Genomic DNA, 12,872 nt, shown 5'->3' with positions numbered 1-12,872 from the left:
GCAGTAGCATAGGTATAGTCTATTTCAACAGGCTTATAATGTCCTTTAAATGAGACTTTTACTAGAAGTAACATATTTTAGCAGGCTTATATAATACTACAAATAATATTCTACTATGATTAGCATTTTAATAGGATTAGTGGTCAAAAGGCACTTTAAATCAATATAGCATAAAAATGTTACCCGCAGCAACAACAACAGCAACGATGACGTAGTCAAAATGGTAGACCAACTCGACGGACATTTGACCTTTGATAACCCTTGGGGGTTGTGGTTGCCAAGTACATGCTCAGTAGCGCTTTGGACATCAATTCGACAATACCAATGTCGACCAAATTGACAGAGGAGTCCTTTTACCCAAGTTTACGTTTTTGGATATTGATTTTTGTACTTGAAACATTTTCAATATTGTTGCTTCACTGAATATTTAAGGATAGTGTTATGCCTATCGTGCAGTAGGCCTGACATGCAGTTTGAGATTTGCAACGGTTAATGGTCGGTTTACATTTGTGTTTTCTTAAAAGACTAATATATTTGTTCTAAATAAATATCAAATGTTCTAAAATAGTGTATATAGTGTTTTTATTCTTCAGACAGTTAATATAAACATCTTTGATGTGAAAGATGTTATAGAATATATAATGAAACAACTTGTATAGCATGAAAAGTAAACTCAGTAACCTTTCTGAGTAACTAATTACTTTTTTAAAGCAAGATGAAAAACACTGGTCCCAAGAAGGTTAGTGAAGGTGGTGAAAAAAGGGAAAAGGTGATTCATACCATTGAAATTAAGATGGAAATGATATAAAATATAAGCATGCTGTGCGTGTGAGGGAACTGGCTCAACAATGTGGCGGTCACCTCTGACCTCCATTCGCCAGTCTTAATAAGTTAAGGTGACAATAAAAATGTTTTTTTATTTCCGATTTATTATCATTATTATTGTAGCATCGGCAAGGAAGTCGCCATCTTTGTTTAATCATTTATTTCACAACTTGTGCAAGACAACACGGTTCCTTTCCGCAGTAGCCGACGCCAACAACAAGATGAAAAGAGAAAGTAAAAACTCCCCAATCCTCCGCACCTCCCGCACTCTCTCGTCAGTCACATGGTGCGTTCAGGAACAACATGCAAAACACAACCGCCACATTACAACCCGATTCGTTACATTATTATAATTATTATGATCTGTATTTAAACTGCTGGCCAAAAGTATTGGCACCCCTGCAATTCTGTCAGCTAATGCTCAGTTTCTCCCAGAAAATGATTGCAATTACAAATGCTTTGGTAGCAATATCTTCATTTATTTTGCTTGCAATAGAAAAACACAAAAGAGAATGGGAAAAAAAAATCATTATCATTTCACATAAAATTCCAAAAATGGCCCGTACAAAAGTATTGGCACCCTCTGAAAAATCGTGATGCTTCTCTAATTTGTGTAATTAACAGCACCTGTTGCTAACTAAATAACACTTGCTGCCAGTTAAAATGGATTAAAGTTGACTTAACCTCTGTTCTATGTCCTTGTGTGTACCACATTGAGCATGGAGAAAAGAAAGACCAAAGAACTGTCTGAGTTAGAAGCAATATTTTAAGGAAGCATGGGTAATCTCAAGGCTACAAGTCCATCTCCAAAGACCTGAATGTTCCTGTGTCTACCGTGCGCAGTGTCATCAATAAGTGTAAAGCCCATGGCACTGTAGCTAACCTCCCTAGATGTGGACGGATATAAAAAATTGACGAGAGAGTTCAACGAAAGATTATATGGATGGTGGATAAAGAACATTGACTAACATACAAGTTTAAGCTGTCCTGCAGTCCTAGGGTACAACAGTGTCAACCCGTACTATCCGTCGGCGTCTGAATGAAAAGGGACTCTATGGTAGGATACCCAGGAAGACCCCACTTCTGACCTAGAGACATAAAAAAGCCAGGCTGGAGTTTGCCAAAACTTATCTGAGAAAACCAAAAACGTTTTGGAAGAATGTTCTCTGGTCAGATGAGACAAAAGTAGAGCTTTTTGGGAAAAGGCATAAACATAGAGTTTACAGGGTCCCTGATGTTTTGGGGTTGCTTTGCTCCCTCTGGCACTGGACTGCTTGACCGTGTGCATGGCATTATGAAGTTTGAAGACTACAACAAGTTTTGCAGCATCATGTAGGGCCCAGTGTGAGAAAGCTGGGTCTCCCTTTGAAGTCATGGGTCGTTCACTTCAAAAAGCACTAGAAAATGGTTTGAGAGATAGCACCGGAGACTTCTAAAGTGGCCAGCAATGAGTTCAGACCTGATTCCCATAGGACACCTGTGGAGAGATCTGAAAATGGCAGTTTGGAGAAGGCACCCTTCAAATCTCAGGGACCTGGAGCAGTTGGCCAAAGAAGAACTAAAATTCCAGCAGAGCATTGTAAGAAACTCATTGCTGGATACCGCAGGCGGTTGTTCGCGGTTATTTTGTCTAAAGGTTGTTCTGAGAAGTAATAGGCTGAGGGTGCGAATACTTTTGTCCGGCCCATTTTTGGAGTTTTGTGTAAAATGATAACGATTTCCTTTTTGTTTTTCATTCTCTTCTGTTTTTTTTTCATTGCAAGAAAGATAAATGAAGATATTACTACGAAAGTATTTGTAATTGCAATGATTTTCTGGGAGAAATTGAGCAATATCTGACAGAATTGCAGGAGTACCAATACTTTTGGCCAGCAGTGTAAATGAGGTCACCAGGGACAACTCTACAACAGAGCCTTGTCGTCTCATGCGGAAGAGTTTATCATGCATGGATTAATTTATCTTCTACCATCAAATTATAACATATCTCCGTTTTCCGTGGTCTGTCGGTGCTAAGTAAAAACTGGAAGAGAGTTTGTTGGCAGCAGTCCTCTATGTGAAGTATTTTATTTTTTACGGTGCTTTTAAGACACTACATGATTGAACACACCGGTGTTATCATAGGACCCAATAGGTGACTTGTGACTGCAGGCTGTTGTTTGACTGCACTATTACGTCTGATTGGTATAATTGAGTCATCTGATTGTTGTTGCTACGTCTCATTAGTAAAACTGGTACAGTCACTGTGAGCATCTACGGCAAAAATAAACTCAATCTAATGTACTTAGAATAAAAAGGGAAAAATTAACGGCTCTAGTGTAGCAGAGCAAGAGTAGTCTTTCTTCACACATCTACTCAAGTAAAAGTATAAAGATTGGTGTGGTAAAACTACTCAGACGCATATTTTTCTCAAACACACCTCTGCTCATATCTCAGGGCACCCTATATGTTCAATATTCCAACCCTTTATACCTCATCTCCTTTAGGCCCATGTGCCCCATCAGTGCCAGGCAGGCCCCTGTCACCCTTCTCGCCAGGTTCTCCTGGTGGGCCTACAAGGCCAAGCAACCCACCGTGACCCTGCAGGCAGACACATGGTTAAACTTTGTCTCTCTCGACATAGGTTTTACTAGCACTTTTACTTTTTCTCCATCTATTCCAGGGTCCCCCTTCAATCCCAGAAGTCCCGGTGGTCCCTGTTAACAAATACCGGACATGTTAGTTTGCAACTTCAGTTATCCGGACATGTTCATGCACAAATTGACTTTTTTTAAATCCTTAGCTAGCACCTACTTAGCTCATTGGCTGCCATTGACTGAACCTTTGTTTATTCGCCCCTCCCAATCAAAAAGGATTGGACATGTACCGGTATCAATGGCCGCCAATGAGTGCGCTATAAAGGATTAAAAATAAGGGAACTGATTAAATTGTAGGAGCTCACCATAGGTCCAGGTGGTCCAGCTTGCCCTTGTGGACCAGTTAACCCTTGCTCACCCTTGTGATGAAAGAAATAAATGCATGGTTACAAAATAGTTTCCTCATGGATCCAAATGTTGCATACTGACCGCAGGGCCTGGGATGCCGTAAAGTCCATCTGGACCAGACTTCCCCGGATGGCCTTGCGGCCCCACAGGGCCCGTCTTACCCACTGGGCCCTGGTTACCCATCGTTCCCTACCAAGAAAATGAGACTCGTCAAAAAAATGAAAATACCATAATTTTCGGACTGTAAGGCAACCCTGACTTATAAGCCACCACCCACCAAATTTGACATGAAATTGGCATTTGTTCATAGATAAGCGCACTGGACTATAAGGCGCAGCTGTGTATTGTGTATAGCTCTGTATGTATTTTTGGATATTTACACTATATTATATTAACTGGTAACACTTTTTTGACAGCCGCATCAAAAGACTGTCATATGACCAAATGAATCGCCATGATATTATTTAATTCACTAATCAAGAAGCTTCACTAATTCACTAATTAAGAAGCTTCATTTAGCCATCACTGCTTCCTTGGGGGAGACAGTCAACAACTGCTGCCACCTGCTGTCAACACTGTTGTCGTCCAACATGCCTCCTAGCATGCATTGCAGCGTTACAGATGTAAATAACAATCAAAATTCATGTTCTGCGCAAATTATTTCTTCAATTACTGTTCCAGTTGTTTCATTAATTGCTAATTACGGTATTTGGCAACAGTTTTTGTTGACAGTAGTGCAAAGAGATAAGACTATCATAATTATGAAATAACACAGTCATGAGCATTAATGAATGCTTATGACATATTTTTGTAAAGGGCTATAGAAATAATTTTGATTGATTTGATTGTCATAAGCATTCATTTATGCCCATGATAGTGTCATGTCATAATTATGACAATCTTCTGGCAGTCTTATGACGCTGCTGTCAAATAAAGTGTTACCTATTAATCCAAATCAACAAATAGACCGCACTGGATTCAAAATGAGGGGAAAAAAGCAGCGGCTTATAGTCCAAAAATTACGGTATATTGACTAAGGCTGCACCAACTAAAAAAATCGGTTAATAAATTAGTTGTCAAGGAATTTGATAACCGATTTTTGCCAGTGGCTATGAGCAGTCCTGTTGGGGTCTTTGTGTGTAATGTGAGGCTGCGAGCGCGCGCCAGTGATTAAAGCCAGAGAGAGAGAGTTCACTGCTACATTCAGGTTGGCTTGCAGAATCAAAAATATAAGTTAGTTAGCGATTATGTTATTCCATGTCTTAAGTGTCAGTTTATATTGTGTTTTGGAGGAGCATTTTCACACTTGAGTTATTGTTAGATAGTAAGTTTTATAAAGAAACCTCATTCATATAACAGCTTGGAGTCTCCTTTCAACACAAACTCCCATTCAAACTGTAAATTGTCATACAAGAGAGTGTGCTTTGAAATTGGATTTGGATTGTATATATGAACAACTTTGATAAAGACTCATTTATTATAACAGCATGTTGTAAGTCACAATAGAGACAAAACAAAATTGTGTAGTTACTTGAAAAAAGTGATATTTATCCTATTAATCGATTCATCTTTTAATTAGTCGTCTAATTTATTTATTATGAAAATAATCATTAGATGCAGCCCGAATATTTACTACCAAGCTTGAGGCCGTCACGCTCACCTTGTCTCCTTTCATTCCTTGCTTTCCTTCGAGACCTGCAGTGCCTACATGACCCTGAAGGGGGGAATTTAATAGTATGTTAATGGGAAAGAGACTTTTCAAACACATGCAAATGCACGCAAAACGTTAAGGTCACCCTTCGGCCGGGAGGTCCTGGAGGACCTGGCTCTCCGGAGGCACCTGGAGCCCCCTGCAGATGGTAATTTGATTCAAAAAAAGGTTGATGCAGATTCAAGTTACACATTCGCACAAGAAACCCAAAAAGCCTCACCGCTTTGCCTGTTTCTCCATCATCACCTTTAGGTCCAGGTCCACCATCTTTTCCCTGAATTATAGGACATACATGTGAGAAATGACAAGGAGTCAGACTGACAGGCTGTGGGCAAGATCCTGCCTGCCACTTTTGTGCAGCCAGCTAAAATAAACTGAGTGTATCGACTTCATGTTTCACGCTAAAATTACATTTCTTTAAAATTTCTGTTAACTTTTTGACTTTTTTTTTTCATTTAAGATAAGTATATTTAAAAATAATATTTACTGCTTTTTTCTTTTTTATTTAAAAGTGAAAAAAATAGAGAATGTTTACTATTTCAAGCCATTTTGGAAAAAAAAAACAAATATACATAAATTGGAAGAGAATATGTTGTTTAATTAAATTTAAAAACTGTAAATGGAAGAGTTTTTTTTTTTTTTTTTTTTTTTTTTTTAACTCAGTGTCATAAGACTGTCATAACAATGACATGATACCAGAGTTGTTTTTGGCAGCCCTTTTAGTTTTTTTCTTCATCTTAGCCATCTTATTAGTCTTGGTCATATTTTAGTCATCTCAAAATGTGTTTGTGTTTATAGAATTTTTGTCGATGTTCACAAAAATGTTTTCGTCTTTAAACTAAAGTTAAAAATATACTCCAAAAATAAAGAAAACATAAAGCTTTCCAACTATTTTGTTTGACGGACGAGCACACATTGTAGCGTCTACAAAGACAATGCCAACTTAGTGATTATACACACTTAGCAGGAATACAGTATTATTTATTTGTATATATTATTTATTATTATTTTCAATTAATTATAGCAACCTGGTACCATGAACTGTATGTAAAAAAAGTTGCCTGAGAGTCATTAGTCGCCTGTTGCTAACGTGAATGCAATGCTAACGCTACAATTTACATTTAGTCTGTGATGATCACTCAGCGAAGCAGTTTAAAGACTAAAGTAACATTGCATATTCTCTCTAGTTGAGAAAACAAATCTTACCGTGTGTGCAAGCCTGATGAGTCGGGAAGGGGGGGGGGGGCAGCACGTCATGAGTAACACAACCAGGTATTGCTAAGATCCAGGCTAACTACACATAAAATGTCACACATTGTGAACATGCAACGGAAACTATGGCGCATTACCATCTCATTCTTGTCAGATGAAAACTGGCATGCGGCGTGTTATATTTCATTCTCCCAAAACATGTTTTTAGCTCGTTATTGTCTCGTCACCGTCATGAAAAAAGTGTTTATTGACGAAATATTTTCATTGTCATCGTCGTTGACGATAACACTGCATGATACCTATAATGAATATGAATGAGGGCTTATGACATATGTCATGAGTGTCATTTAGTAAATTATGTCACTTTTGATCAAACATTAAGAATTTTTTTCAAATGTCTCTGGGTTTGGAATAGAATCTAAGAATTGTATTAGGGTTAGGACTCTTAATGACATCTGTCATAAGCGTTCATTAATGTTCATGACAGTGTTATGTCATAATTATGACAGTCTTATGACAATCTTATAAGTTTAAATAAAGTGTTGCCGAGAATATTTGTCCCCGTTTCCTTTTTTTAACTAAACACACATAATCTATTTTTTTTACTTTATTTTATTAATATGACTGTCCTGCCCTTTGGTGAAAGGTGTATTTGACTATAATGTTGACTTTTGTTTTGTGATGCTTGCTTTTATTTTGACGCGAGAAGCGTAGACCAGGTAGTACTATTTACACACAAAGAAGAACGTATTTGCACACACAAAGAAGAGCGGACGCGCATACACGAGGAAGCGCGCATTTGCTCCCACGAAGAAGTCATGCAACCGAGTGAGAGAGGGAGGGAAAAGATTATAGCTTAGCTCGCTGTCTAGCTAGGACTTAGCTCCAAAGTCTTGGTGATAACAGCACAATGATATATAATACATGTTTTTGGATAGTTATTTTGAGATTTAGGGGGAATCTAGGGTTACTTAAAGGGTTAATTCTGATTTACGCACAAATTCGGGTTACGTCGCCAGTAGGGATGGGAATTGAAGACCAGGACCTATACAGAGCCGGTTCTGTGCGTTCCAATTCCATAGAATAGTTTGTCTGTTTATCTATTGATTCCCTTATAGAACTCAAGCAGCACAAATTGCGTCACATAATTTTAAAATGCGCCACATGCTCAATTCTGAAAGTAAGACTACTTGAATAATCAAAGAGTGAGTAATCACTCGGTATAAACTGGAGTGCTATCTCCAAGTGTGTTTGCAGTTATTTTCACAGGCCAGGTCAATAATTATGAGACTACTTAAAGAAATGGTGATTTTTCCAAAAAAAGTCTTATTGATGGGTCTATCATATTCCTCGTCGAATATTCTATTAGAAAAATATGACATATATGCATCTAAAATAATCCTAAACAATTTTATTAGCAATTTTAATACTCATTTCAGTCCACCAATCAGTGTTTTTTTCTCTGAATAATTTGAATTTGGTGGGCCGTAGTGCCAATCTGACTACTGATTTCACATAAAAGTATATACCTCTGCATTGTGTTGCTACAACTAACCGAAGTGGATGTTCCAAATGATTTCCCGAAATGCACCTGACGACAAAAGCCAATCAGCGTATTTTCGCCTGTAATTCAAGTATCCCACCTATGTCTAGGAAGCTAACAAATCCAAGTTAACGGAGGACTGTGCTAAAATTCCCATTATATTGTATTAGATCCAACCGTCCTTATGTAATTACACCAACCTAATTATAAACTTGTTAATATTTGGGACAACAAAAGAGATACTCTGCCCCTGCTGTCTGGACTAGCTGAACACTTTCTGTGTGTGCAGGCTTTCTCCACCCCATCTGAGAGGGTGTTCTCCATTGCTGGAGTCACCATAAGTCCAGAAAGATCACGTATCCTACCTGAAAAAGCAGACATGCTTATTATTCTGCAAAAGAATTGTTAATGTTGCACGTTTGCACTACGCACCGTTCTGTTGAATTTGACAGTATTTATCTTTTTTTATTATTAATTTTGAGTGCTATCAGCTCATATGTCCTTTAAAAAGGAGGATTAAAAAAAAAATTCCAATAGAAAAATGTTTCAGTAAAATGTTACACATTCTTATCTATTTGCCACAGTTACATATTGCCACAGTTAACATCAAGGCTTTGGGCCTCTTTTGACCTCGGGTTTGTAAGGTTGTGACTTCTGATTAAACAAACTAAATGTTCTTCTTTTTCCCAAAATTAGAATCGATAAAGAATCGAATCGTTAAGCAATATCGATAATGGAATCGGAATCGTAAAAATCCTATCAATTCCCATCCGTAGTCGCCAGCGTAGGAAAGGAAATTGTTTGTAACTCGGGGACTACTTGTAGTTATCAGTTCTATTAGTGGCAGCCCTAATTTCACTGACATTGGTGGCGCTAGACGTCCAATCCATTTGGACTAGGAGGGGATCATTGAACACTGCCAGTCCCTCCTGTCCAACTGGATTGGCCGTCTAGCGCCGTCAGTGGTTGTCAACATGCAAAATGGACCTCTGAAGAAAACCATAACTATGATATGGTCATTTATGACATAAGTAATTGCAGGAATCAAAGCCGACCATAGCTACTGACGTCATTGGAAATGAGCTTGGAGTCGTATATTGAAAAGGGAATTTAGTTGCTTACAGTAACACCAATTTCTCCAGGTGGTCCAGTATCTCCTGGGAATCCAACAGGGCCCTTGGAAGGTAATTTAGTTAGTTGCTAGCTTAAACATTCTGAATGATTGATTCACTTTATCAAATACACGGAAATGTGTTCAACATACAACATTGCCCTTTGGTCCGTCCTCTCCGGGTGTCCCTCGAATTCCTGGAGGTCCTGCTGAGCCAGGTGCTCCAGAGTCTCCCTTCTCCCCTATGTCCCCTTTTACACCCTAAACATCAGACGTAATGTCATAGAAGTTGCTAGCATAGAAGTGAAAATGAAATATTGACTCACAGCAGCTCCAGACTCGCCAACGGGCCCCGGGTCTCCAGCTTCACCGTCCTCACCCTAAAAGGGAAAACGCGTTGGTGACATAAAAAGAGTAAGGATTTGTGTTTTTGCTGAAAGGACATGCTAACTTTCTCCCCGTGAGGCCCAGGTTGACCAACTCCGCCCGGCATTCCCGCTGGGCCCTGAAAGACAGAACAGCACCAAATAAAAACAAGGACAGCTTTAAAATATTTGATGTCACAATAAAAACTGCCTCTTTTTCATTTCCTTGTTACTGCAGTTCTCACAGGTGACAAAAAAAACAAAACATTATGGAATGTCAGGTTTGCTTGGTGTATATCTTGCACTGATCAACAAAAATGAGTTTCATCGATGCTACTGTAATGCTGTAATCTATTTGTTTTTCTTTTTTAGTTTTTTCACAAAAAAGTTCAATGCAATGTGCAATGCAAAATGATTGCAAGGCAGTATTGTTTTAAAGCCCAAAAGTAACAATAATGTACAGTGGTATGAAAAAGTATCTGAACATTTTGTAATTTCTCACATTTCTGCATAAAATCACCATCAAATGTCACATAGATAAAAAAACAGTTTCTGCTTTAACCCTTTAACACCGAACGTGTCGGATGCGACATGTTTACGCATATCATCTTTGAAGCGTGGTCACGCTGTAATTACGTCACCCACGTGCCGCTGGTTGCTCTCATTTGAAAGTACGGAAGTTGATGTGCACACCAGTCAATGGTATATATATATTTTTTAATTTTTTTCTTCACTATGAATCTTTTCAATTTTTATATAGATGTGTGTTCGAGAAGCTTGATTGCGTTTACATATATACCATTGATAAGGTGATGGGTACGGTACGTAACTTCCCTAACTTCACAAAAAGATATCCTCCAAACCCTTTTTGTGTTAGATGATATATATACATTTTTTTTCTCACTATTTTGCAACGTATATAACCTGTTTTGACCATAGTATGTGTAAAGGCCAAAAACGCCTATGACCATGCCTGCTTTTTGTGTTAAATTGTCAAACATAAAACTATTCAATCTTATTTTTTCTATTGAATGTTTATACTAACAAGCTGAATAAATAGTATCAAGCTTCAAAACAGTTGGTCGAGCATGTTTGGTTGTCAGTGGGACATCAACATTACAAATTTTGAAAAAAGATTTTGGGATTTTTTTTTTTTGTCTTTTGGGTCCAAAATGTGGATTATAATTGGCCAGTGAAGAAAACAACAGTTTGGACATGAAGTTCAAAGTGTCCTGAAAAAAGGGACCCAACTTAGCCATTGTGAACAATTTTTTCTTTGAAATATAAAGGCAACATCAAAGGCATACAAATTAGGCCAAAATAGGCTTAGGTGTTAAAGGGTTAACTAAAACCACCCAAACATTTATAGGTTTTCATATGTTAATGATGATAATATGCAAACAATGACAGAAGGGGGGCCACCCTTTGGCAGCAATAATTTTAACCAGACGCTTCCTGTAGCTGCTCATTAGTCTGGCACATCGATTAGGACTAATGTTGGCCCATTCTTCTCTATAAAAACGGCTGTAGTTCAGTCAGATTCCTGGGATGTCTGTCATGAATCACTGTCTTTAGGTCATGCCACAGCATCCCAATGGGGTTTAAGTCTGGACTTTGACTTAGCAATTCCAGATTGTGTATTTTGTTCTTCTGAAACCATTCTGAAGTTGATTTACTTCTGTGTTTTGGACCATTATCTTGTTGCAGCATCCATCCTCTTTTTAGCTTCAACTGTCTGGCAGACGGCCTCAGGTTTTCCTGCAAAACATCCTGATAAACTTTTGAATTAATTCTTCCATTAATGATTGAAAGATGTCCGGGCCCTGAGGTAGCAAAACAGCCCCAAATAATGATGCTCCTTCCACCATGCTTCACGATGGGGATGAGATGTTGATGTTGGTGAGCTGTTCCATTTTTCCTCCACACATGACGTTTTTACCTTGGTTTCATCAGTCCACAAAATATTTTGCCAAAACGTCTGTGGAGTGTCCAAGTTTTTTTGCAAATATTAAACAAGCGACAATGGTTTTTTTATTGAGACAGCAGTGGCTTGCTCCATGGAGTCCTCCCATGAACACCATTCTTGGCCATAGTTTTACATATAGTTGATGTGTGCACAGAGATATTAGACTGCCAGTGATTTCTGTCAGTCTTTAGCAGACACGCTAGGGTTCTTTTTTACCTCTCTGAGTATTCGTCATATTTGGTGGACGGCCACTCCTTGGGAGAGAAACAACAGTGCCAAACTCCCTCCATTCGTAGGCAACTTCTCTGACTCTCGATTGATGAACATCCAGACTTTTAGAGGTGGTTTTGTATCCTTTCCCAGCTTTAAACAAATCAACAATCCTTGATCGCAGGTCTTCTCATCAAAACATTTCTTACCAAGTGTGTGTTTTATAGTGGGCAGGGCAGCTTTAAACCACTCATCAGTGATTGGGCACACACCTGACTAAAATGTTTGGTAAAATTTGGTTTCAATTGCTCTTTAAGTCTCCATAGGCAGAGCTTTCACTTACTTATTTTTCCCCCTTCTCTCATTGTTTGCATAGTATCCTCATTAAGATATGAAAACTTATAAAGGTTTGGGTGGTTTTAGTTAAAGCAGATACTGTTTTTACATCTGTGTGATTTTGACAAAGATCAGATTCTTTGATGGTGATTTTATGCAGAAATGTGAGAAATTCCAAAGGATTCAGATACTTTTTCATACCACTGTTTCATATTTTTGCATGGGAGAAAGTACTTTTACTTTTACTTGTAAAGTAAATTCTAAAGCAATAACTTTTGAACTGTTACTTGAGTAATTTTTTTTGCCCCGTGTCTGTACTTTTACTTAAGTAAAAAAAAAAAAAAAGTGAGCACTTTATCCCCCACTGAAATCTATACTTTCATACTTTAGACAACCCTACTTTTGACAAACTGAGAAAAGAAATACCAATGCAACACTTTACCTCACATGCCATCCCAACCACGCAGTATTACATTAGAACACATTTGTCCATTTATGGCTGATGGCTCACTGCACTTTAATGCTGAATAATTAAGCAGATTGAGACACTACATGCAGATGGACAGCCATTACCTGGGTAAATATAACTGCCTCTCAGGGTTTACAGTCAAG

The 12,872-nt window shown here is 38.2% G+C and overlaps 1 protein-coding gene across 2 annotated transcripts in view; it reads right to left on the bottom strand.

The window, feature by feature from the left end:
- Positions 1-12,872, bottom strand: part of col5a3a (collagen, type V, alpha 3a) — a 212,692-nt gene that overhangs the window by 23,999 nt on the left and 175,821 nt on the right. For both annotated transcript variants that reach the window (XM_057861461.1, XM_057861463.1), the window contains exons 49-59: positions 9,835-9,888; positions 9,710-9,763; positions 9,537-9,644; positions 9,395-9,448; positions 5,738-5,791; positions 5,603-5,656; positions 5,467-5,520; positions 3,888-3,995; positions 3,764-3,817; positions 3,465-3,518; positions 3,295-3,402 (exon numbers count right to left, since the gene is read on the bottom strand). In XM_057861461.1, the coding sequence (XP_057717444.1) occupies positions 3,295-3,402; positions 3,465-3,518; positions 3,764-3,817; positions 3,888-3,995; positions 5,467-5,520; positions 5,603-5,656; positions 5,738-5,791; positions 9,395-9,448; positions 9,537-9,644; positions 9,710-9,763; positions 9,835-9,888 (756 nt within the window). The remainder of the gene's footprint in view (positions 1-3,294; positions 3,403-3,464; positions 3,519-3,763; positions 3,818-3,887; positions 3,996-5,466; positions 5,521-5,602; positions 5,657-5,737; positions 5,792-9,394; positions 9,449-9,536; positions 9,645-9,709; positions 9,764-9,834; positions 9,889-12,872) is intronic.

This window comes from Corythoichthys intestinalis, chromosome 16, assembly GCF_030265065.1.
Source record: "Corythoichthys intestinalis isolate RoL2023-P3 chromosome 16, ASM3026506v1, whole genome shotgun sequence".
NCBI lineage: Eukaryota > Metazoa > Chordata > Actinopteri > Syngnathiformes > Syngnathidae > Corythoichthys > Corythoichthys intestinalis.
The sequence above is the reverse complement of the archived record's forward strand: the minus strand, read 5'-3'. Positions and strand labels throughout refer to the sequence as shown.